This window comes from Oncorhynchus clarkii, chromosome 2, assembly GCF_045791955.1.
Source record: "Oncorhynchus clarkii lewisi isolate Uvic-CL-2024 chromosome 2, UVic_Ocla_1.0, whole genome shotgun sequence".
Taxonomy (NCBI): domain Eukaryota; kingdom Metazoa; phylum Chordata; class Actinopteri; order Salmoniformes; family Salmonidae; genus Oncorhynchus; species Oncorhynchus clarkii.
The window spans coordinates 47,545,000-47,571,097 of NC_092148.1; the positions used below are offsets into that span (position 1 = coordinate 47,545,000).

At 41.7% G+C, this 26,098-nt stretch overlaps 1 protein-coding gene across 1 annotated transcript in view; it reads right to left on the reverse strand.

Annotated features, from left to right (window-relative positions):
- Window positions 1-23,608, reverse strand: part of LOC139368648 (coronin, actin binding protein, 2Bb) — a 42,608-nt gene extending 19,000 nt beyond the window's left edge. The window contains exons 1-2 of the mRNA XM_071107800.1: window positions 23,437-23,608; window positions 9,440-9,640 (exon numbers count right to left, since the gene is read on the reverse strand). Of these exons, the coding sequence (XP_070963901.1) occupies window positions 9,440-9,640; window positions 23,437-23,451 (216 nt within the window). The 5' untranslated portion in view covers window positions 23,452-23,608. The remainder of the gene's footprint in view (window positions 1-9,439; window positions 9,641-23,436) is intronic.
- Between the last annotated feature and the right edge of the window lie 2,490 nt (window positions 23,609-26,098).

Sequence of the window (26,098 nt, forward strand, 5' to 3'; positions counted from 1 at the left end):
GAAAACATCCGAAGTTCTTCAAAGGTAAATTATTTTATTTGAAGGCTTTTCTTGTTTTTTGTTGAAATGTTGCCTGCTGGATGCTAACGCTAATGCTAACGCTAAATGCTACGCTAGCTAGCTACTGTTACACAAATGATTGTTTTCCTATGGTTGAGAAGCATATTTTGAAAATCTGAGATGACAGTGTAGTTTACAAAAGGCTAAGCTTGAGAGATGGCATATTTATTTCATTTCATTTGCGATTTTCATGAATAGTTAACGTTGCGTTATGGTAATGAGCTTGAGTCTGTATTCACAATCCCGGATCCGGGATGGCTAAGTGCTAGAGGTTAAGGGACTTGCTTGCAGTTCCTATCGCTTCCACTGGATGTCAACAGTCTTTAGAAATTGGTTGAGGTTTTTCCTTTGAGAAATGAAGAAGTAGCACTGTTCAGAACGAGGGTAGAGAGAAGTGTACTCTTTGTTAGAGGCGCGTGACCTGAAAGCTCGCTACACTTTGTTTTCCTCCGGTATTGAATGCAGTTTATCCCGTCTTAAATTTTATCGATTATTTACGTTAAAAAATACCTAAAGTTGTATTAGGAAAGTTGTTTGAAATCTTTGGACAAAGATTACAGGTGACTTATGAGATATTTTGTAGTCATGTTGCGCGAGTTGGAACCGGTGTTTTTCTGGATCAAACGCGCCAAATAAATGGACATTTTGGATATATATCGACAGAATTAATCGAACAAATGGACCATTTGTGATGTTTATGGGACATATTTGGAGTGCCAACCTCGTCAAAGGTAAGGCATGAATTATTTCTTTATTTCTGCGTTTTGTGTCGCGCCTGGTGGGTTGAAATATGATTGTCTGTGTTTGTTTGCTGGGGTGCTGTCCTCAGGTAATAGCATTGTTTGCTTTCGCCGTAAAGCCTTTTGAAATCTGACACGTTGGCAAAATACCTCCATTTGTTTGGCTCGTTATGTTCAGAAATCCACAGGCTCGAGCGGTCACGACATCACAGGCGAAAATTCCAAATAGTATCCGTAATGGTCATAGAAACATGCCAAATGTTTTTTATAATCAAACCTCAGGTTTTTTTTACAATATATAATCGATAATATGTCAACCGGAATGTAGCTTCTCCCATAGGAGAGAGAGAGAGAGAAAATGGCTGTTGTGCATGAAAAACTCTGCTGGCACCCAGCCATCCATGGGTTCTTTCTCGCTCATTTTTCAAAATAAAAGCCTGAAACTATGTCTAAAGACTGTTCACACCTTGAGGAAGCCATAGGAAAAGGAATCTGGTCGATATACCTTTAAATGGAGGCAAGGCATCCAATGGAACAGAGAGCTTTCAGGAAAAACAGCACTTCCTTGTTGGATTTTCCTCAGGTTTTTGCCTGGAAACTTTAGAGTGTTTTCTATCCTAATCTAACAATTATATGCATATTATAGTTTCTGGGCCTGAGAAATAGGCAGTTTGAAATGGGTACGTTTTTTAGCCAAAAACGAAAATACTGCCCCCTACATTTTTGATTCCATATGTGTTATTTCATAGTTTTGATGTCTTCACTATTATTCTACAATGTAGAAAATAGTAACAATTAAGAAAAACCCTTGAATGAGTAGGTGTTCTAAAACTTTTGACCATTAGTGTACACAAAGCAAACGTTTTAGTTCATAATTATCAGCTAGACATGTGAATGGTAATAATCTAGCTGGGTGATTTTGCAAATACGGGACGTTTTGTGTCTCAGGGTTACATTTTTGAGATTAAATGTTTTTGGGGATTTTGTTTCTGCACAACTGGTTAAGTAGAGACTAAAATAACCTTAAACTTTTTTTTCAGCCCTCAATTTGTTTTTTTTATTCAATTTTCTTAAACATTTCATGTCTGGATTTCACTGTTTAAACTATTTTTGTCCTGTCTCACACCCAGATTTTTGACCTCACTTACAAAAGTCATGATACTTTGCAAATAGTTTGGGTTGCCATTTGATTAGCCGTTCAGGAGTCTTATGGCTTAGAAGCTGTTTAGAAGCCTCTTGGACATTGACTTGGTGCTCCGGTACTGCTTCCCGTGCGGTAGCAGTGAGAACAGTCTATGACTAGGGTGGCTGGAGTCTTTGACAATTTTTAGAGCCTTCCTAAAATTATAGAAAAATAAAGGTAAATATGACTTGAGGAGGTAATATTTTTATTGTATGTCATTCCCAAATGACAGAATTTCATAAAATTATAATTATGTGTATTTGGGATACACTCTATGCTAGCAGTTCAACTAGAATTAGCATGCTAGAGTTAGCATGCCACCACACGTCATTACCACCACAAAATGAACTGTGATGTAAGAACAGAATGTGGTGGTAATGACAACATTTATTAGTTCATATATTTTTACTTATCTTAAGACCAGAAAAAACACACAAATTACAAGTTGGTTAAGTTGAAATTGAACACTTATTTGCTAAATAAGACCATTACATTTTGTATTATGTTAGGATGATTGAGTGATTTTGATGTCTATTTATGTGACTTACTTTTGTTACTGACTTCAATTATAAATGTTTTATTTTTCTATAAGATGCCCCCTAAATCAACCAAGGACAGGACAAGGACATACACTATATATGCAAAAGTATGTGGTCACCCTTCAAATTTGTGTATAAAATCGAGCACACAGCCATGCAATCTCTATAGACAAACATTGGCAGTAGAATGGCCTGTACTGAAGAGCTCATTGACTTTCAACTGGCACCGTCATAGGATGCCACCTTTCCAACAAGTCAGTTTGTCAAATTTCTGCCCTGCTAGAGCTGCCCTGGTCAACTGTAAGTGCTGTTATTATGAAGTGGAAATGTCTAGGAGCAACAACTGCTCAGCCACATAAGCTCACAGAACTGGACCACCGAGTGCTGAAGCGAGTAAAAATCGTCTGTCTTCGGTTGCAACATTCACTACCGAGGTCCAAACTGCCTCTGGAAGCAATATCAGCACAATAACTGTTCGTTGTGCGCTTCATGAAATGGGTTTCTATGGCCTAGCAGCCGCACACAAGCATAAGATCACCATGGGCAACGCCAAGCGTCTGCTGGAGTAGCGTAAAGCTAGCCGCCATTGGACTCTCTGGAGTGATGAATTACGCTTCACCATCTGGCAGTCCGACAGACGAATCTGGGTAGTGCCAACTGTAAAGTTTGATGGAGCAGGAATAATAGTCTGGAGCTGTTTTTCATGGTTCGGGCTAGGCCCCTTAGTTACGGTGAATGGAAACCTCAACGCTACAGCATACAATGATATTCTAGATGATTCTGTGCATCCAACTTTGTGGCAACAGTTTGGGGAAGGCCCTTTCCTGTTCCAACATGACAATGCCCCCGTGCACAAAGTGATGTCCATACAGAAATGGTTTGTCGAGATTGGTGTGGAAGAACTTGACAGAACCTTGATGTCAACCCATCGAGTACCTCTTAGAATGAATTGCAATGCCGACTGCGAGCCAGGCCTAATTGTCCAACATCAGCGCCCGACCTCACTAATGCTCGTGGCTGAATGGAGGCAAGTCCCCACAGCAACGTTTCAACATCTAGTGGAAAGCCTTCCCAGAAGAGTGGAGGTTTTTAAAACAGCAAAGGGGGGACCAACTCCATATTAATTCCCATGATTTTGGAATGAGATGTTCGACGAGCAGGTGTCCACATACTTTTGGTCATGCAGTGTATATAAACAGAATCCAACAAGATCCTATAAGATACCAGTAGTATCTTAAGAAACAAAAATAAAGAGAACTCAAGAGAAAATAAAGTGGTGAACTGAAATCCATCTCACAACTTTCCCAGTGAGAGAAAAAAAAGGAGGCTAAAGAAAATAAGCCAAAGAAACAGAAGATCAACTATCCAGAATATTGTGGTTATGGAGTCATACCTGTCAAGGAACATACCACCATACTCACCTGAATTCTTACAGCTACAGAATGATGACCTAACTGCCCTTCAAATGACTCCACATCTATGTGATTGTTTCAGCCCATGCACAAACCGTGACAATTCAACAAACGGAGGCAGACAAAGCACAACCTTCCACTTCCACCTGCACAGCACCACAGCCACCTCCTAGAGCAATACAGCCCATTGCAGACATACATGAGGGACTGATTGGAAAGTGGTGTGTTGTGACAGATGATGAAGACCCTTACACTGTTATTACACAAGATGTTGACGCAGAGATCTGCACTCTAGTGAAGACGATGAGTTGCGTGGGAGCCAACCAATTATTTTGGGCGATGAGAGAGGACATTGTATGGTACCAACAAGCGAATGTGCTTCCGATTGTCCCTGAGCCTCATCCACTGACAAAGCGACATATGATGCTTGATGGTGCAGCCTGCAAGGAAGTTTGCTCTCTCGTTAATAACCTCTACGGGATCGGTGTCCCCCCCTGCGGGACGGTTGAGCAAATGTAGGCTAATGTGATTAGCATGAGGTTGTAAGTAACAATAACATTTCCCAGGATATAGACATATCTGATATCGGCAGAAAGCTTAAATTCTTGTTTGTCTAACTGCACTGTCCAATTTACAGTAGCTATTACAGTGAAAGAATGCCATGCTATTGTTTGAGGACAGTGCACAATTATGAACTTGAAAATGTATTAATAAACCAATTAGGCACATTTGGGCAGTCATGATACAACATTTTGAACAGATATGTAGTGGTTCATTGGATCAGTCTAAAAATGTGCACATACACTGCTGTCATATAGTGTCCAAAATCTAAATTGCGCCTGGGCTGGAATAATCCATTATGGCCTTTCTCTTTCATTTAAAAAAACACCTTTTTTTCATTGTATAATCTTTTACTAGATCTAATGTGTTATATTCTCCTACATTAATTTCACATTTCCACAAACTTCCTTGCTTCAGGTCCTGAGCTACAGACAGTTACAGTTGAAGTCGGAAGTTTACATACACCTTAGCCAAATACATTTAAACTCAGTTTTTCACAATTCCTGACAGTTAATCCTAGTAAAAATTCCCTCTTAGGTCAGTTAAGATCACCACTTTATTTTAAGAATGTGAAATGTCAGAATAATAGTAGAGAGAATTATTTCTTTCAGCTTTTATTTCTTTCATCACATTCCCAGTGGGTCAGAAGTTTGCATATACTCAATTAGTATTTGGTAGCACTGCCTTTAAATTGTTTAACATGTGCCAAACGTTTCGGGTATTTTGTGAAGTGCACCAGTCCCTCCTGCAGCAAAACACCCCCATAACATGATGCTGCCACCACCGTGCTTCATGGTTGGGATGATGTTATTTGGCTTGCAAGCCTCCCCCTTTTTCCTCCAAACATATCAATGGTCTTTATGGCCAAACAGTTCTATTTTTGTTTCATCAGACCAGAGGACATTTCTCCAAAAAGTACGATCTTTGTCCCCATGTGCAGTTGCAAACCGTAGTCTGGCATTTTTATGGTGGTTTTGGAGCAGTGGCTTCTTCCTTGCTGAGCGACCTTTCAGGTTATGTCGATATAGGACTCGTTTTTACTGTGGATATAGATACTTTTGTGCCTGTTTCCTCCAGCATCTTCACAAGATCCTTTGCTGATGTTCTGGGATTGATTTGCACTTTTCGCACCAAAGTACGTTCATCTCTAGGACACAGAATGCGTCTCCTTCCTGAGCGGTAGGATAGCTGCGTGGTCCCATTATGTTAATACTTGCGTATTATTGTTTGTACAGATGAATGTGGTACCTTCAGGCGTTTGGAAATTGCTCCCAAGGATGAACCAGACTTGTGGAGGTCTATAATTTTTTTCTGATTTGTTTTGATTTTCCCATGATGTCAAGGAAAGAGACACTGAGTTTGAAGGTAGGCCTTGAAATACATCCACAGGTACATTTTCTGGAATTTTCCAAGCTGTTTTAAGGCACGGTCAACTTAGTGTATGTAAACTTCTGACCCACTGGAATTGTGATAGTGAATTATAAGTGAAATAATCTGTCTGTAAAAAAGTGTTGGAACATTACTTGTGTCATGCACAAAGTAGATGTCCTAACCGACTTGCCAAAACTATAGTTTGTTAACAAGAAATTTGTGGAGATGTTGAAAAACAAGTTTTAATGACTCCAACCTAAGTGAATGTAAACTTCCCGACTTCAACTGTAGATTTGGGTATGTCATTTTATGTGAAGATTGAGAAAAAGGGTCCGATCCTTTTAAGCAATAGAGTGCATTAAGGGCAAAACCTAATCTTGAGTGAGCACACACCTGTCTCATGAGTCTGAATCAACATACTGCAGCCAGTGAACAATGATTTGTTTAATGATTTTTTTAACCTTTATTTATCTAGGCAAGTCAGTTAAGAACAAATACTTATTTATAATGAAAGCTCACCCCAGTCAAACCAAGACAACGCTTGGCCAAATGTGCACTGCTCAATGGGACTCCCAATCACAGCCAGATGTTATTCAGCCTGGATTCAAACCAGGAACTGTAGTGTCGCCTCTTGCACTGAGATGCAGTGCCTTAGACCGCTGCGCCACTCGGGAGCCCTAATGTCAGCCAGTGTTTCCAACCCTGTACATGTATATCTGAATAATGCATTGAATTCCAAAATTGTTCTAAAAGATGCTTAAGTTATTAAGGCATGTATCTTTGGTTATTGAGGCATGTATCTTCAACTGTGACATTAAATGTTTAATCGTACTTTTCATCAGTTGTTTTATATGAAATGTTGTTTACACCACACTCTGTCAATACCACAATGCTGAGTCATTACCATCACGGTACATGTATTAAATTACAATTGATATTGATAATTTGTCCCATATTTCCCATACCTTATATGCTTGTTATTAAGATCATTCCTAAAATAATGTAAAATATTGTCACGCCCTGACCTTAGAGATCCTTGTTATTCTCTATGTTTGGTTAGGTCAGGGTGTGATTTGGGTGGGCATTCTATGTTCTCTATTTCTTTGTGTTTGGCTGAGTGTGGTTCCCAATCAGATGCAGCTGTCTTACTTTGTCTTTGATTGGGGATCATACTTAGGCAGCCCTTTTCCCCTCCTTCAGTGTGGGATTGTGTCTTTGTTTCAGTGCATGTAGTTTGCACGACAAAGCTTTTCGTTCATTGTATTGTTTTTCTTGGTGGAACATTTAAATAAAATAATGTACGCCTACCACGCTGAACCTTGGTCTCCTTCCAACGACAAACGTTATAAATATGAGATGTTGATGTGGTAAATACATGTTTCTGAGTATCATCAAGGTATATATGGACATTTAGACATGACAATGTTGAATACATATAATTAAGAAAATGTCAAAATAGTAAAAAAAAACAATATTTGAAAAATTATAATGTGAAATGTTGTATAAAATACCTTAGGCACAATTTCTGTCATTTCCTTTTCAACTAAAATAGCAAATTTAATGGCGGTGTAGACATTGTTAATGTTGTAAATTACTATTGTAGCTGGAAACGGCAGATTTTTTTCTGGGAATATCTACATAGGAGAGGCCCATTATCAGCAACCATCACTACTGTGTTCCAATGATTACAAAAAATATGTTAGAACAGCTGAAAACTGTTGTCCTGATTAAAGAAGCAATACAACTGGCCTTCTTTAGAATAGTTGAGTATCTGGAGCATCAGCATTTGGGGGTTCGATTACAGGCTCAAAATGGCCAGAAACAAATAACTTTCTTCTGAAACTCGTCAGTCTATTCTTGTTCTGAGAAATGAAAGCTATTCCATGTAAGAAATTTCCAAGAAACTGAATATCTCGTACAACGCTGTGTACTACTGCCTTCAAAGAACAGCGCAAACTGGCTCTAACCAGAATAGAAAGAGGAATATGAGGCCCCCGTGCACAACTGGGCAAGAAGACAAGTACATTAGAGTGTCTAGTTTGAGAAACAGACACCTCACAAGTCCTCAACTGGCAGCTTCATTAAATATTACCCGCAAAACACCAGTCTCAATGTCAACAGTGAAGAGGCGACTCCGGGATGTCGGTCTTCTAGGCAGATTTGCAAAGAAAAAGCCATATCTCAGACTGGCCAATAAAAATAAAAGATTAAGATGGGCAAAAGAAGGAAAAGCACAGCTCCAAACTATACAATAACTATTTAGGGAAGAAGCGGTCAGCTGGTATTCTGTCTATAATGGACTGGCCAGCACAGTCCCCGGATCCCAACCCTATTGAGCTGTTGTGGGAGCAGCTTGACCGTATGAAGTGCTCATCAAGCCAATCCAACTTGTGGGAGGGGTGAAATCTCTTCAGATTACCTCACCAAATTGACAACTAGAATGCCAAAGGTCTGCAAGGCTGTAATTGTTGCAAATGGAGGATTCTTTGACGAAAGCAAAGTTTGAAGGACACAATTATTATTTCTATTAAAAATCATTATTTATAACCTTGCCAACGTCTTGACTATATTTCCTATCCGTTTTGCAACTCATTTCATGTATGTTTCCATGGAAAACAAGAACATTTCTAAGTGACCCCAAACTTTTGAACGGTATTGTACGCCTTGACCACACCCACAAATGTGATATTTTTTGTCATACAGAAATAACAAAACCTGCCAAAAAGCTTCTGTGTTGCTCAATGTACATTTAACCAGGTCAAAAATCCCAACCTATGGTTCGCAATTCTCCCACGTAGGAGCTGTGAGAAAAGCCCTGTGGCTTCAGGCTATTCGGTGTGGGAGAGTGGGAAATGTTGGGAACCAGTGTGCAAGTAGGCTACACATAGCAATGTGTGTGGAAAACATTTAATCACAGATAAGACTTAAACTTTTTTTTGTATAATCTGTTTGTAACTCCACTCACTACTTGTAGCTGTCTAGTCCATTTGTTTGTGTTGTTGGTCTTGGCTAGCTTAACGTTCCAGTAGGTAGCTAGCTAGCACTCACTCAAGTGGCTGCTAGCCCCATCATGAAAAGGGGCATGAGGGAAGCCATACAATATTACATTTTTCTAAGTAGTGAGAACGCTAGGGCAATGATGAAAAGTAATCTTTAGATAAGTTGTACTTTTCTTAAATGTAGTTTTGTAATTGATTAAAATAAGTTTCTTGACAACAACATAACTGCGTTTGAAAAAGGTGAAGTTTTTGCTGTGGGCCAATGGAGTAACTTAACCTTATTTTCCCTACAAGCGTGCAAGGCCGTGATGATCTATCTAATACCGACTTGGGCTATAGCTTTGGTAATCAGTGTCAACCATGGAGCACGTTCTGATTGGCAAGTGAGGGGTCAAGCCCCGACACACCTTCAACTTGTTTATTCATCAAAACCCAGCCCTTTCGCCCCACCGCCAGCTACTGCACCTATCATTCTGGTTGTGAAAATAGCACAAATATTTCTGACACTTAGATTTACCATTTCGTTAGGTTCGTTAAAATAGAGCCCTCAATGTCATTATGGTGTGCAGCCTACCTTGTTGACAGGGATGACGAGAAAGGACCCTCCACCTGCAGTCTCAGTGACAATGGCCAGGAACTTGGCATTGACAGCACAGAAGTGGTTATCATGAACGTTTCTGGTGATGGGGATGCCATCGAAGCACTGCTCTCGGTTGCCTGCCTTGCCATACACATTCCGAAACTTTGAGCTTCTGTACGTTGGACGCCATGATATCTGGGGACAAAGCACAGTAAATATATCAGTGAAACAGTAAACAGCCTGGAGACACATTTTCTTTCTTTCTTTTCATATTCTATGTCCTTTTCAGGACACTTCCTAGAGGTGTTTTACACTTCACAATGTTATACAGGACCAATTGTCTTGGTTGTCTTTTGTTGGAGATTCCAAGTGTGCAAATGACCCCTGCAAGCCTTAGTGATGATGTTTTCATTGTGAATGGAGGCAGGCAGTAGTCCTTGGCTGTCCTCCCAGGCTGTCAGTGTAGTTGTGATTTAATATGAGGTGACCTGAGAGTGCTGTGGGTCTTTGTGGCATGGCATGGTGGGTTACTTAAGGGAATGATAGTCAAGGTGTAATGAGCAGACAGATGAGATTGGTGAAAAGCCTTCAGAGCGACAGGATCGTCTGGTAAAATAATGGGGGTTGCAGCTTATTCAGGACTAGCAGCAACACACTGGGAGGCAACGCTTGCCCTATCAAGATCAGCTAGCCCTCAATACAGTTGAGCGTATTTCCAATGTCTGTCTGATATTCAACCCTGAGTGTGTGATCCATAAACAGCAAGGTGCGTGAATTAGGGGCTGGTAATATCTGGTGGTCTTGGTAGGTTGATAAGCTGTTCTTCTCTGTAGCTTGGAGTTTATGTTGACATAAGCCCATATGTTGTTTGACTGTGTTCCTCCTTACTTACTGACAATGCCGGAGGAGTTTGAGTTCTTAAAGCCAACATTTCTCATTTGCCATCATGTCCTTAGCTGAGAAATGGGACAGGCGTTCAACAGCTGTCAGTGTATGGCCTCAGTGTATGGCCTTGCTGCCCACATGATGTTGTAACACGTTTCAAATAGTCATGGCATGAGGACTTTGACCTATTTTCATATTATGTAGCAGTTTTTTTTCCACTGAGTGGATTCCAAGGATAAGCCGTAGCTAGTGAGGGCGTCATTATTTTTCCTACTTTTAGGAAGGTGATTTTTGTTGTACAACTCCATTACAACTGAAAAAGAATGTGAAAAAAATGCAAAGGAAAAAAGAGCAGAATGTGATGGCAGATGGATCAGTAATCATTTCAATGGCTTTCTTGTGAAACACACTGTTGGCTATACAACCACCATGCATGATCATGGACTACCGGTTAGGAGCAGATCCTACCAATTTTAAATCCTAAGAAAAAACAATTTTCCCTTCCTGATGATAAATATTTTTCTTTCTACTTGTCTACTACAGAAATAGCTTCCAGTGTAGACTATGCACCTCCGTGCTGAGCCAACTCTTCCTCTTCTCACCTGGCTCCCACCTTATTTTTTATACAGTTTCTGCTCTCCGCTGAGACCTCTATCATGGGCTTGTCAATAGAACCTGTTTATTAAAATGATTTTCTTGTCCTGTAGTTCCCATAAGACTGGAAATAATGCTCTGACACAAAGTCAAGGTTCCTCTTTACAGGAAACACCTGCCACTTGTAAGAACGTTGATATTTTATAAACCTGAACTTTTATTTTATCCTCTGCATCACATTGTTGACACACTACACCGTGAAGGACTGAAATTCTGCAGCGCCCCTTGCGGTCGCCTGCTCAAGAAAGCACATACATGCCCTTCTGAAGTTTGCCAATGAACATCTGAATGATTCAGAGGACAACTGGGTGAAAGTGTTGTGGTCAGATGAGACCAAAATGGAGCTCTTTGGCATCAACTCAACTCGCTGTGTTTGGAGGAGGAGGAATGCTGCCTATGATCCCAAGAACACCATCCCCGCCGTCAAGGTGGAAACATTATGCTTTGGGGGTGTTTTTCTGCTAAGGGGACAAGACAACTTCACCGCATCAAAGGGACAATGGACGGGGCCATGTACCGTCAAATCTTGGGTGAGAACCTCCTTCCCTCAGCCAGGGCATTGAAAATGGGTCGTGGATGGGTATTCCAGCATGACAATGACCCAAAACACACGGCCAAGGCAACAAATGAGTGGCTCAAGAAGAAGCACATTAAGGTCCTGGAGTGGCCTAGCCAGTCTCCAGACCTTAATCCCATAGACAATCTGTGGAGGGAGCTGAAGGTTCGAGTTGCCAAACGTCAGCCTCGGAACCTTAATGACTTGGAGAAGATCTGCAAAGAGGAGTGGGACAAAATCCCTCCTGAGATGTGTGCAAACCTGGTGGCCAACTACAAGAAACGTCTGACCTCTGTGATTGCCACAAGGGTTTTGCCACCAAGTACTAAGTCATGTTTTGCAGAGGGGTCAAATACTTATTTCCCTCATTAAAATGCAAATAAATTTAGAACAATTTTGACATGCGTTTTTCTGGATTTTTTTGTTGTTATTCTGTCACTCACTGTTCAAATAAACATATCATTAAAATTATAGACGGAACATTTCTTTGTCAGTGGACAAACGTACAAATTCAGCAGGGGATCAAAAACTTTTTTTCCCTCACTGTACATGACGAAATTGCTAACTAACGTGGGTTTGATACTTGGGTCTCCTTAGCACCAGCCTAAAATAGAGCCCTAAGTCTGTTGTGTTCACCCTATAGCTTACTTTAAGTTTCAGCTCATGTTGGTAGAGAGTAAATAGACAGTCAAAGCTTCACATAGTATTGTTCTAAGTGAAATCTTGTTCTCAATGGGGTAGATGTTTACACAGACATTTCTAATGGCCATTGATACTTCACTGAGGATTTCCTAAGAGGAAATCACATTCAAACTGTAGTTCAGTTCACGTAATGTTTGGCTGAATGAAATCTGCCTTTAGTGTAGTAAACTAAGTAGGTCTCTGTGGTAGTAAGTAGCACATTAGAGTAGCCTACCTCACCTAATTAGAAATTGGAGCCAAGCAGTGGCGACCCGTCATTCAGGGATTTTGAGCCCCAGATTTTTTGCAAAATATAAATAAAAATGTTGGGCTTGCCTGTTTTGCATGTTATTTTGGCAGTAAGACGTGTCACATATCAGCATTTAAGACGTCACATATCAGTTTGCAAACAATGTCAAATATATATATCATTGAGTTAATAAAGCCGCATACAAATATGGTCTCTTTTTTGTTTTCTTGAGTAAGGGAGCTCCGAAATGCAGGTGTTTCAGCCTAGCTCTGTGTTTTCTGTGGTGTTGGGGCAAGCCAGGAGAAAATACGGAGCGTTGCACCGTGATTGGCTCAGTGTTCTGTCACTCTTGGGGATGCTACGTCACCGCCAAGTCTAAGGGTATACTTAGAAAATTCTAGCCCCTTGGGTGCTGCCATAGCCTTTTCACACATACCAACACACTGGTGTGATCATTCTACAGTGGTCCCTGTAGCGTACGATCAAACCGGTGTGATTAGAACACTTTTTTTTAGAACATCCAGTTTGGAAAGACGCAACTATCAGCATTTGAGCTGGACACACTGTTTTTTCAGAAACATTTTGCACAAACACAATCCTTACAAAGTTATGTACAGAATGTGAGCAATTTATTCTTGGATGCAATGTTCAGACATTCTTAGAAGTAGCTACAGCACAACACAATCATCCAAACCGGAAAAATGTAGGCTACATTTGTCCTAGTGCTAACGGAGGAAATATTGACTTTACACAAGGGGTAATGTTTTTATAACTCTCTAACACTTTCTAGAAATCGAAAATCTACCGATGGAGCCATGTTTGTTGACATACAATGCATTCTGGGTTTCACGTAATCGTCTGTCGGACCAAAGATGTTATAACAAAATTAGGTGAGTAAGGGTTCACACATTTTTTGAGAACTTCCGGAAGTGAATGGAATAAGGAATATACACAAATATATTGAGTTACAGTAGAAACAACATAAATAAGACACTTACTTTGATAGAAACGCACACATTTCCAAAGTTATTGTTAGTAATGAAAACAACAATGACTGCGATGCTGGCACCAGATGGAAAATGTGAACACGTGTGTGCAGATGCTGTTCTGATGGGAGATGCGCAAATGTCTGCAGACTTGAACTGCACAAACAATTTGGAAGTGCTTGGGGAATTTTGTCATGGTCAGAAATTCCAAAACTATAAATTGTCCACAAAAGTGAATTAATGAGGAAGCGTAACACACCTCAATTCAAACTGTTCTTAGAAAATAAAAACTTGTTAGAAAATCATTTGAAATTGACAAGTTGAAAACAGCCTATAAATAAAAACAGGCAGCATGCCTTGGTTTGACGGCAGCGCGGATTAAATGTCCTGTTGCGCAACAATCACATTTTGGAATGGTGAGAGCATTCTGACATCATGTGCATAAAAAGAATCACGCTGGGGCGACCGTTAGAGATATTTGGAACTCACGTATGAAAAGGATAGAGTTACATCAGAAATGACATCATATCACATTATATCTATAGTAGCTTTGATTGGACTGATCATGCCAACATCATACTTTCAAATTCTTAGCTAGCAAGCTAGACAAGCAGTCATCATCATGAATCAAGTTGACAATCTACTGGCAAATCCTTTTTAATCCTTGTCATCTGAAGAGAAATAATGAAGAGAAATTATAGATAAAACGTATCGGTGCTCATCAGCCATAAACATTACACAACAAGTTGGAAATCGCAAAATCAACAATTAATGCTCTGGAAGGAATCCGTGGCTACCTGTGAGTTCAATACAACTGGGAACTCATGAAAAAACTATTTACGACTGAGAAAACAGGTTTTGAACTTTCATCCAACTCGCAATTGTAAATCGGGAACTCGGGCCTCTTTCTAGAGCTACGACCTGAAGATCACTGACGTCATTATGATTTAACCAGTTGTTCCCAATTGTCTTGAAAGAGCCATAAATCCGTGGCTTTGATGACAAAGTTTGATGACAAAATTTGCCCATGAAGGACAGCCGCGCTATCTTCCTGTTCAAGTGAGCACAGCACAACAAGGTGAGTCTAAAAATGTATTGTATGCTGCTGCATAAATTATGTAACATACTAGGGAGATATGTATACTGTAGCTAAGAAAGTAATACTCAGGGTATGCTGTGTAATAAGCTGTTAGTAGCCCATGTGCCTCACCCTAATAATTGGGTCTATTCTCAATTCTTAATTTCACCTACTCTTCTGATTTGGTGGTGCACATGTAGCCTATAACCTGTTTTTGAGAAATGTAATAATCTAATATTGTAAGAGCTTTCATTGTCTGCTTATATGCCCCCTTTATTCATCATACGGTTCTGACTTGGTGTACAGGGAGAACAGTGTAAGAATGGCCCATGTTCTGAATTATGTCACTGTACATGCTGAACAAATAGTTATATTGACTACGTCCATCCTATTTTGCTCATTATGTCTTAATTGAAATTACGGATAGCCTCTTATCCTCTTGTCGTCCCCTTATGTCATAGTTTGTACATTTCAATTTTCAGTAGAAACCACATTTGTTCAAGCAAGCAAGCCAGCCATATCAGCTATGCTTTTTTACAAGGCAGAAAATGAGGCTGAAGGAACTGTTTCGCTGCCAGACAAGGCTCTGCTGATAACCAGGTGTAGCAGTGGTAAAGTGATGGGACAGCTGTTGGGACTGTGCTGTTGGGACAGCTTTATGTAGGCCCTAACAGTTTGTGTAATTAATGTATTGTTTAGTGTTGTGTTGTGTAGTGGCTTTGCTGGCATGCATCCCACATTTTTTTTGTTTGCCCCACCAAGATGTACATGCTAAAATTGCCACGGGGGTCAAGACAGCTTCACGTTTGGCGTTCATAACACAAATGTTATATTTTTTAAACTAGGTGTACATATACAGTAGTTGGATGGCTAATGGTGTCAAACTGTAATGCTGAAGCACCATGACGTTTCTGCCGAGCGAAGCTGTCAAAAATCCAATTTGCAGGGCAATACTGTCTCCTGTGACACTGCTCTCCAGCTGAAGTGCTGAAAGGCGCAGAAAGTGAATTCACGTCAGCAGCTGTAAATGATCATGCTGGGACCTGCTACTGTACAGTGCAGAGGCAGCACCGATAAGGAGCTTATATATTTATAGCCAAGAGATTATCTGATCATTATGAGATTGTCCATTCTTATTTATGCACAGGAACACATCATGTTTCACTCACAGACTTAGGCTGTAAAAAAGGTGTTGGGAACAAATGGTTGTAAGTTCGTGGCGAGGGAGCAGAGAAAGAGATGCATTGTGTTTGTAGAGCCATGACTGATTACTATGTGATGGAGACAATCTGACTGATTGGTGCACCACATGTAGGCACACTGGACACAATGACAGGATGCAGGGCTGGCCCTAGCCTTTTGGGGCCCTAAGCGAGATTTGGTTGACTCACCCCAGGCAAAAAAATTTAGTGGTCACCCTCTTGACAGCGGAGAGAGAGAGAAAAAAAGCTTGAAAGTTAATTTCCTGCAATCCTACAGATTTTGCTATGGGGTGGAGAGAAACATTTGCAGTTTTAAAGCTAATTTGCTGTAATTCTACACATTTTGACATGACTTATGCCATGTTAATAGGATATTTGAGTGAGAGTGACTAACACAACGAATGGGGGCCCCTGGAGGTCAGCCCCCTGTGCATGTTCCCTCCGTGCCTAGTCGATAATTTGGCCATGATCACTACAAGGTTTAGATAGCTGGCTAGACTAATTTACCAATATTTATTTTTAGCTGACATAGGCTAATTGAGTGACTGTCAATGACTGACATAACAAGAGAAAAACTGATGATGAATAACCACATTTCTTTTTTATTGCACTTTGTGTATTCTACTGTACTAACTCTCAACAGTAAGTTGAGACCCCAATTGAGAAATAAATTGGTCGGGGAGACCTAAGCAGGATGCTATCTGAATGCCAGCTAGATTAATAATGTTTGTAGATATATCTTTTGGCTAACACTGCTTTTCAGTTGAGGGAAAAAAATATAGTTGGTCTACGGGATGAAACACCCGTGTGTTTGAACATCAGCTAAAACAGATATGCCAGCATTAGCTCTGTGGTAATCAAGGACGGATAAAACATATGTTGTATTTTTCAGCACACTCAGTGCCTGCTGCATACCAAGTCTATCAACTACTTAAGCCACAGCATGTTTTAGATATTGTATTCAAACTATAATATAGAATATCAGACTAATAGACAGCACTACATATACCCCTTACTAGATTAAGATAGCAATCTGCTTTTGTCACAGGCAGGCTAAGATCTGAACCCTGGTCCACAGGAGAAGCCAATGTTTTACCATTAGGAGAAGAGGAAATTCACACTTAAGCTGAGGGTAACACTAATTTTGAAGGTGCAGTCATGCCACACGTTCCCAGTGAGACCATAAGCCTGACTCACATGGGAGACCAGGGTTCAGATCTTGCCTGTGACAAAGGCAGATTGCTATCTTGAGCTATTAAGGGATATACTGTATACAGTGCCTTGCGAAAGTATTCGGCCCCCTTGAACTTTGCGACCTTTTGCCACATTTCAGGCTTCAAACATAAAGATATAAAACAGTATTTTTTTGTGAAGAATCAACAACAAGTGGGACACAATCATGAAGTGGAACGACATTTATTGGATATTTCAAACTTTTTTAACAAATCAAAAACTGAAAAGTTTTGTCATCATGAAGTACTTTAAGAGACTAGTCAAGGATCATATCACATCTACCTTACTTGACACTCTAGACCCACTTCAATTTGCTTTCCGCCCCAACTGATCCACAGACGATGCAATCGCCATCACACTGCACACTGCCCTATCCCATCTGGACAAGGGGAATACCTACAGTATGTAAGAATGCGGTTCATTGACATTAGCTCAGCATTCAACACCATAGTACCCTCTAAGCTCATCATTAAGCTCAAGGCCCTGGGTCTGAACCCCGTCCTGTGCAACTGGGTCGATCCTGGACTTCCTGACGGGTGCCCCCGGCGGGTGGTGAAGGTAGGAAACAACACCTCCACTTCACTGATCATCAACACTGGGGCCCCACAAGGGTGCGTGCTCAGCCCCCTCCTGTACTCACCGTTCACATATGACTGCATAACCCTGCACACCTCCAACTCAATCATCAAGTTTGCAGACGACACAACAGTAGTAGGCTTGATTACCAACAATGATGAGACAGCCTACAGGGATGAGGTTAGGGCTCTGGGAGCGTGGTGCCAGGAAAATAACCTCTCACTTAACATCAACAAAACAAAGGAACTGATGGTGGATTTCAGGAAACAGCAGAGGGAGCACCCCCCTATCCACATCGGCGAGACCACAGTGGAGAAGGTGGAAAGCTTCAAGTTCCTCGGAGTACAAATGACTGACAAACTGAAATAGTCCACCCACAGTGACAGTGTGGTGAAGAAGGCACAACAGCGCCTCTTAAACCTCAGGAGGCTGAAGAAACTTGGCTTGGCACCTAAAACCCTCACAAACTTTTACAGATGCACAATTGAGAGCATCCTGTCAGGCTGTATCACCGCCTGGTATGGCAACTGCACCACCCACAGCTGCTGGGCTCTCCAGAGGATGGTGCAGTCTGCCCAACGCATCACCGGGGGTAAACTGCCCCCCAGGACATCTACAGCACCAGATGCCACAGGAAAGCCAGGACAACAACCACCCGAGTCACTGCTTGTTCACCCCGCTATCATCCAGAAGGTGAGGTCAGTACAGGTGCATCAAAGCTGGGACCGAGAGAATGAAAAACAGATTCCATCTCAAGGCCATCAGGCTGTTAAATAGCCATCACTAGCACAGTAAAGACTGCTGCCTATACTCAGCCTTGTCCGGGGCTATACTCAGCCTTGTCTCAGGGTAGTAGTTTGGTGGTTGAAGAAATCCCTCTAGTGGTGTGGAGTTTGTGCTTTGGCAAAGTGGGTGGGGTTATATTCTGCCTGTTTGGCCCTGTCCTGGGGTATCGTCGGACAGGGCCATAGTGTCTGCTGACCCCTCCTGTCTCAGACTCCAGTATTTATGCTGCAATAGTTTGTGTGTCAGGGGGCTAGGGTCAGTCTGTTATCTGGAGTATTTCTCCTGTCTCATCCGGTGTCCTGTGTGAATTTAATTATTTTTATTTTTCTCTCTCTCTCTCTCTCTCTCTCTCTCTGAGGACCTGAGCCCTAGAACCATGCCTCAGGACTACCTGGCCTGACGACTCCTTGCTGTCCCCAGTCCACCTGGTCATGCTGCTGCTCCAGTTTCAACTGTTCTGCCTGCGGCTATGGAAACCTGACCTGTTCACTGGACATGCTACCTTGTCCCGGACCTGGTGTTTTGAACTCTCTCTCTACCGCACCTGCTGTCTCTAACTGAGTGATCGGCTATGAAAAACCAACTGACATTTATTCCTGAGGTGCTGTCCTGTTGCACCCTCTATAACCACTATGATTATTATTATCTGATCCTGCTGGTCATGTATGAACGTTTGAGCATCTTGGCCATGTTCTGTTATAATCTCCACCCATCACAGCCAGAAGAGGACTGGCCACCTCTCAAAGCCTGGTTCCTCTCTAGGTTTCTTCTTAGGTTCTGGCCTTTCTAAGGAATTTTTCCTAGCCACCGTGCTTCTACATGTTTGGGAATTTAGGCTGTGTTTCTGTACAGCACTTTGTGACATCGGCTGATGTAAATAGGGCTTTATAAATACATTTGATTGATTGATTGATTGACATACATAGACTTGAAATCACTGGCCACTTTAATAATATTTACATATTTTGCATTACTCATCTCAAATGTATATACTGTATTGCATTATATTCTATTCTACTGTATCTTAGTCTATGGCACTCTGACATTGCTCGTCCATATATTTACATATTCTTTCATTCGATTCCTTTACTTAGATTTGTATGTATTGTACGTATTGTTGTGAAATTGTTAGATATTATTTGTTAAATATCACTGCACTGTTGGAGCTAGAAACACAAGTCTTTCTCTACACCCGCAATAACATCTGCGAAACACGTGTATGTGACCAAAAACAGTTTGTTTGATTTATATTCACCCCCTTTGAACTCCTCCCCCATGAGAGACGTCATTGTCACATACGGGATCTGAACCCTGTTTTCCCATGGGAGAAACCAACATCTTAGCATTGAACAAAGAGGGAAATCGGTGTCGCCATTACACCTTTAACCAGATTAGTACGGTATGTCAATACAGTACAAACAGGTCTATTGTGGTAGTTGACGCATGGACTCATCAACCTTATGAGCCCTTTATCATCAAAAACAGGTATTTCCTTTGAGTCATGTAGGAGGAAGAAAGTCTCTTTCCTTCCATAACCCCAGAACAACGACAGACCTCTCACTGCCCACGCTCCATTTCCATCCGAGCTTATCTCCCTCTTGGTTCCTTTATTAATGGATGACTTCCTGCTCTTCCTCTACCTGTGGAACCCTTTGACATTTCAATCGGCATGCATCTGATGTAAAGTGAGATGGCACATGTTCCCAGTGATCCGGACCTTCACCCCTTTGTAAAGGTCTTGCTGTTTTTTTGGTCATTGGTTTGACTGGATTTGTTTTGACAGCTCTGAGATAGTTTGAGCAGATCTGAACCGCAGACCAGGGTTTTATTTATTAGGCACCAAATGGAAGGAAATGGCCTGAAACAGGAAGGGACTACCTGGACCTGTCCAATAAGAAACACACATCTTAAAACGTTTTCCATTGCGTACAAACCAGGGTATTCTCCAGCGCAGATAGAGGGGTAAGAAACTATCCTTATAGGGACCATCTGACCTCCTCAGACTCAAATCCCTGTATCGCTTGTCTAGCTCCAGAAATCTTTTAGTTTCACATAGAATACAAGACCTACAGTACCGTAGGTGAGTCATGCTTGTGTATGGGCCTCATCATAAACGTATTATCATGATTGTATGTGTTTGGGAGGAGGTGACAGTAATCATTAAGCATCATTGGAACTAATTAATAGCTGTACTAGATGGCAGGGAATGGGAATGTATCATGTCTTCGTCTATGCACTTGCGGTTTGAAATGGTCACATTCACACTGTGAACCACACACACACACACACACACACACACACACACACACACACACACACACACACACACACACACACACACACACACACACACACACACACACACACACACACAGTAGTTAATTACATTTTGCCATGTAGCGGTGTAGCTAACTGCTAGAACAGAAACGTGTTTTATTTTGTTTCATCAGACCTGCCTAATTATCACTTGAAAATGTTTCCATTTTTAGCAGGCTAAATTACACATGATTCCAGAGGGATCTGTTTTAGCAATTTGTAATCTATTGCATTTCAGATTGAAATCAGACCTGCAGTTCAAATATAACAGACCATTTAGTCAGTCAGTCAGTGCAGCAACGACTTGAGGTTAACTCTACTGTTTAGCTCCTGAATGTCATGGCTGAGTTTTTTTACATTGAGATAGGTTACGTAAATTTCCTGGTTGATGTCATGCCATTGTTGTGGATATTTTCAGGGGGACAATAGGCTTCTTTTCCAGCCGCGTTTCCTCCTCTTCCTCCACCAGCTGCCCTATACAATACTTCACCCTCCTTCTCACTGCTAAAGGCCTTTGCAGACTCTACGTCGGATTCAGTCCTTTGCGATTATCACGTCGCACTGTGCGATGTTACCAAATTAAAAACTGTAATATCAACCTAGCCTGATTATACGATTTGCCTCAGTTCTGTCATCACATTCTGCGATTGGCTTGCGAGGCCACGTTATCCAATACAGGCTACGTCAGCTGCAGTGGTGCGTTTGATCTGTGCATGTGCCAGCACCAGCAGCGCAAGCCTCTCTCAATGCTTATGCGCGAGTGAAAGTATCCATCTTAGAAATAGTTTTCACATACAAACTTTTTGTGTCTAAACTTCCCAAAATAACATGGTCACTGTTGTAGAACGTTTGTTTTGTCTGGCGATTGTGAAATTGTGTAAACAAGATTATTAGGGAGATCGTTCAAATCAAACTATTACATTAATCTGACTATTCACCATAACCATATTACTGTGTGCATACTCAGTGCTGGCCATGTTCCTATTGGTCAGTCGCCGGGATCGGTTTGCAACACCAGCCACACTTCACGATAAAGGAAAAAAATAACGGAACTTTGTCGGAGCCTACGACCGCACCTAGTGGTACTTAATCGGCCGACCTAGACCCTGTCACACTGAACGAGCCAAGTCGTCCAACAATCGTTCACAACCTAAGAATTTGCCCATGACATGGCCATTTATTTGGGAAGTCAAAATTGTGGCATAAAATCGTACAATCTGCAAAGGCCTTAAGAGGCTCAGACACAATCACCACACAAACTCCACAGCCTAATGGATATGACTGGGCAAAGGTAAGGATACAATCTGAGTTTGGTCTTTCTACTGCATTTGTATTACACTATCAGCATTTTAGGCCTATGGTTAGCTCATATACAGTATTCCAATTTCCTCAAGAGATTCGGGTTAATAATGTATCATTAGGTTAACATGGTTGGCTGTGATTTTATTCAACATTAGTGCTTTACTCATATGTATTATTTTTGTCATGGTCTTTTTTAGATTGTTAAGATTTTGACTGTGAGCTCTCTTTGTATCATTACCAGCCTGTGTCCCTTTCCTGTGATACCATATCCCTGACATCCATCCAGCCCCAAGGTCTGCTAGAACGCTACAGCAAGGTCACAGTGTGCTGAGTGAGGATGGTCTGTTCTCCACTGTGTTTATCACAGCAACCCAGTCAGCATCTCTCTCTCTCTCTCTCCAGAGGCCAGGCCTCCCATTTCACGGAGACAGATATCTCTGTGTGTCTGAGTGATGTGGGTGAGGCCAGGGCACTGGTTAGCATCACAGACGGCTGTACGACTAACACCTGTTCTCAGCCTCCTACTCCACACCACGCCACACTGTTTCCCCATCTCTAATTTCCTTTCCCCCCCCCCCCCCCCCCCTCTCTCTTCACTCTTTCTCACCCCGTCTATCTCCTCTCTCTGTGTCTATTTCTGTCTCTCATCATGTATGCATGCACCCCTCCCTATTCTACTCTTTTTTTGTGTGGGATGCTGCTGCTCGTAGGGGCTTAGTGTAACTCTAGCAGTAGTGGATTATTTTCTACATATGGGCTCAACAGCTCTAGTGCTGCCTATGGTATGCATGTGTGTAATGGAAGATGATTGTCATATGTATTTGTCATAGAACACAGCAGATGGGCATAATGCTAATTTCCCAGTGGAAAGCATCTGTCCTGTTGTTATTTCATTAAGTGGATTGAGCCTGCTGCTGGCTGCAAGCTCAAACTGGCAGTGTGCTGTTCATGATTTGAACACAAACAAAACACATGCGCTCCCCTCAGCTCGGCAACTCTACTGCTGAACTAAACAATGCCAAATCGACTGCAAAAGGCTGGGCTAATATGACAATCATGATATGAAAAAAAGCAATTCGCAAATTCATTGCATACTCCAAAATGAATGCACCTGTCTGAAACATACAAAAAGTGATACTTCACCTAAAAGCCCCCCGCCTCTTGTAACCACAATGGCAGCAGGTCAGCCTGGCATCAATGACAGCCCTGCAACTTTATCTTGTTTCCCTCCACCTGTCAAAGCTGAACCACAGAGACGGACACAGCCAACCATGTTTCCCCAACCAGCAACTTCCAAAGCTGCATCTGGCTTCACAATCTAGGAGCGGTTCCCTCCCTAACTCATACCAAAACAGCATCTTGGCTGAAGCAGTGACGGAAGAGCATCACTTCCCTAACCACCCATTTTGAACTTTATCACCACCACCTCCCCAAAGCAGCATCCTCCTGACCCAGCCAGCATCTCTTTCCTCAGTCTGCTGCTTACCTTTGTGAGAGCCATGCAGTGGAGGCGTGTGGGTGTTCCACCAACGTGCTCTTATCGCACAGGAACTCCTTTTAATCTGAGAGACACAACGAGAGAGAGAAAGAGAGAGAGAGGGGAGAGGAAGAGGGAGTGAAGCTGCACTCTCACTCACTACGTGGAAGGAGCCAATAGCTCCCGCTGTTGTGATGATGCTGCTGTCGGTCTGAGAGTGCTGCAGTGAGGCAGGAGGCGCACGTGGTCACTACAACAGGAAGAGCTCCTCCTCCTCTCCTCCCTTCCCTCATCCCTCCATTGTAATCTCCTCTCTCTCACAGCCTCACTGAAGCTCAGTGATTTACTGGCTTAGGGAAAGAAGCAATACCAGAGAGATGGAGGAGAGGGCAGGGGAGAGGAGAGGATTGGAGAAGAGAGGAAAGGAGAGAAAGAGGATGGATGTCAACGTGGGAGAGGATGAGAGACAGGGAACTGGAGAGTAGGAGAGGATGGGAGAGTAGAGAAGAGAATGTTGTTCAGTGAAATGGTAACTATTTGTGAGCAACTTGCAAGTGAAGTTCAGGTTCGGTGGTGGTGGGCTCCCGTTCAGGTTTCCACTGGCATGAAGCACATGAATTCCCCCAGTGCTCGTGTTCCTGAAACAAGACGTGGTTGGCTACTGGCAACAGACAAACAACCCACTCTCTCTCACACAAACTACAAATGTTTTCACTCACCTGGAGCATCACTTTTCAACTCCTTAAATAACCTTTGTTCATCTTGAAATAGTCTGTTCAGAGATGAATAACGACAATAGTATTCAGATTGAACGCTGCGCAGATAATGTTGTAAGATGTCAATGTGTTCTACCTGGCATGCATTACGTTTTTTTTTTAATCCATTTGTCAGAAAGTACAATATCTCAGTATGTTGTAGTAGGAGTTGCTTGTAAAATATTTGTGTGAACTTGAATTTATTGAGAGAACTTGTGTTCTTCAAGCATTAGCTGATGTTATGCTGCCACTGTGTGGTTGTTTTTTGAAACAACAGCAATTACCTTTCTCTTTTGCAAACAATAACCCAAGTCCTGTTACATACAATACATCCACCCATGAACAACCTCAGCCTGTCATCCCCTACCAGGGATGTATTCATAGCCTACTGAGTGTACAAAATATTAAAGGGAAACTTCAAAATGTTTCAACATATTCCTCATCTCCAGCACCACCCCAACATCAACATATGTTAAAATGGTGCATTTCTATGTTTTGTAGTAAAAAAAAATAGAGGAAGATAAGTGTTTCCAATGACAACATTGGTATGCATTGTGTGATTTTGACCAATTGTGAGTAGGAAATGCCTACAAATTCCCGACGAATTGGTTGAAGATGTCATTGGAAAAACTGAGAGCTCTTTCTCTGTCTTTTTTACAACAAAACATCAAAATGCGCAAATTCACATATGTTGATTGTGGGGTGTTGCTGAAGATTATGAATATGAACTTGACCATTTTTTAAAAATGTTCCTTTAAGCACACCTGCTCTTTCCATAACATAGACTACCAGGTGAATCCAGGTGAAAGCCATGATCCCTTATTGATTGATGCCACTTGTTATGTAAATCCACTTCAGTCAGTGTAGCTGAAGGGGAGGAGAGAGGTTAAAGAAGGAGTTTTAAGCCTTGAGACAATTGAGACAATGATTAAATGGGCAAGACAAAATATTTAAGTGCCTTTGAAACGGGGTATGGTAGTAAAGTAGGTGCCAGGAGCACCAGTTTGTCAAGAACTGCAACTCTGCTGGGTTTTTCACGCTCTACAGTTTCCTATGTGTATCAACAATGGTCCACCTACCAAAGGACATCTAATGAACTTAACACAACTGTGAGAAGCATTGGAGTCAACATGAGCCAGTATATCCCTGTGGAAGTCTTTCGACACCTTGTAGAGTCCAGGGGGGGGGGGGGGGTTAATGTTTTGTGCACGGTGTACATAGTATGTATTCATCTGATCAGCCCCCCTTCTGTCGATTAAACACCAGAATAACAAATTCTAGATGAACGAATGATGACAAACCAAAATCGACATCTCTCAGTGAGCTGTCAAAATATTGCGCAGACTTTCATGTACTTACTTTGTAAAGCATATCATCAACCACAGTCGGTAGCTCTTCTTAAACGCTTAACGAAGCTGTTGAGGTTGAGGGCAATGGCGTAAGAAAATTCAATAGTGCAAGTCCTTTTCTGTATGATTCCTTACTTGCTGAAGGAGTGTGACAATGAAGAGTTTGCACTGCAACCCTATGCTAGTCCACATGGGGGCTCTGGTATCAACAGGCTCTCACAGTCTCACTGCAGGATTAGACATTTATCCACATTTCAAAAATATTCAAAGTTGCTCCAAACACCAAATTTCGAAGTGTTTTTGACACCCTGGGTTGACTCCTCCTGCTCAGCATCGTAACGTTTCTCAAATAGTCAAATTTCGAAGTTAAAGCAGAAATGTTTTCACTTTGAACGAAAAGAAGGTGGTTGAGCACTGTGCCAACTTTGGCTGTTCGCAACAATCCCACCTAATCAAATGACCATGCGGCCCCGGATCTGGAGAAAAAGTGAATGCCACTTGCAACCTAACGTTACAGCTGCCAAAAACAAACAGAGCAGACGAAGCCAACAAGCATCATTCTCGGTT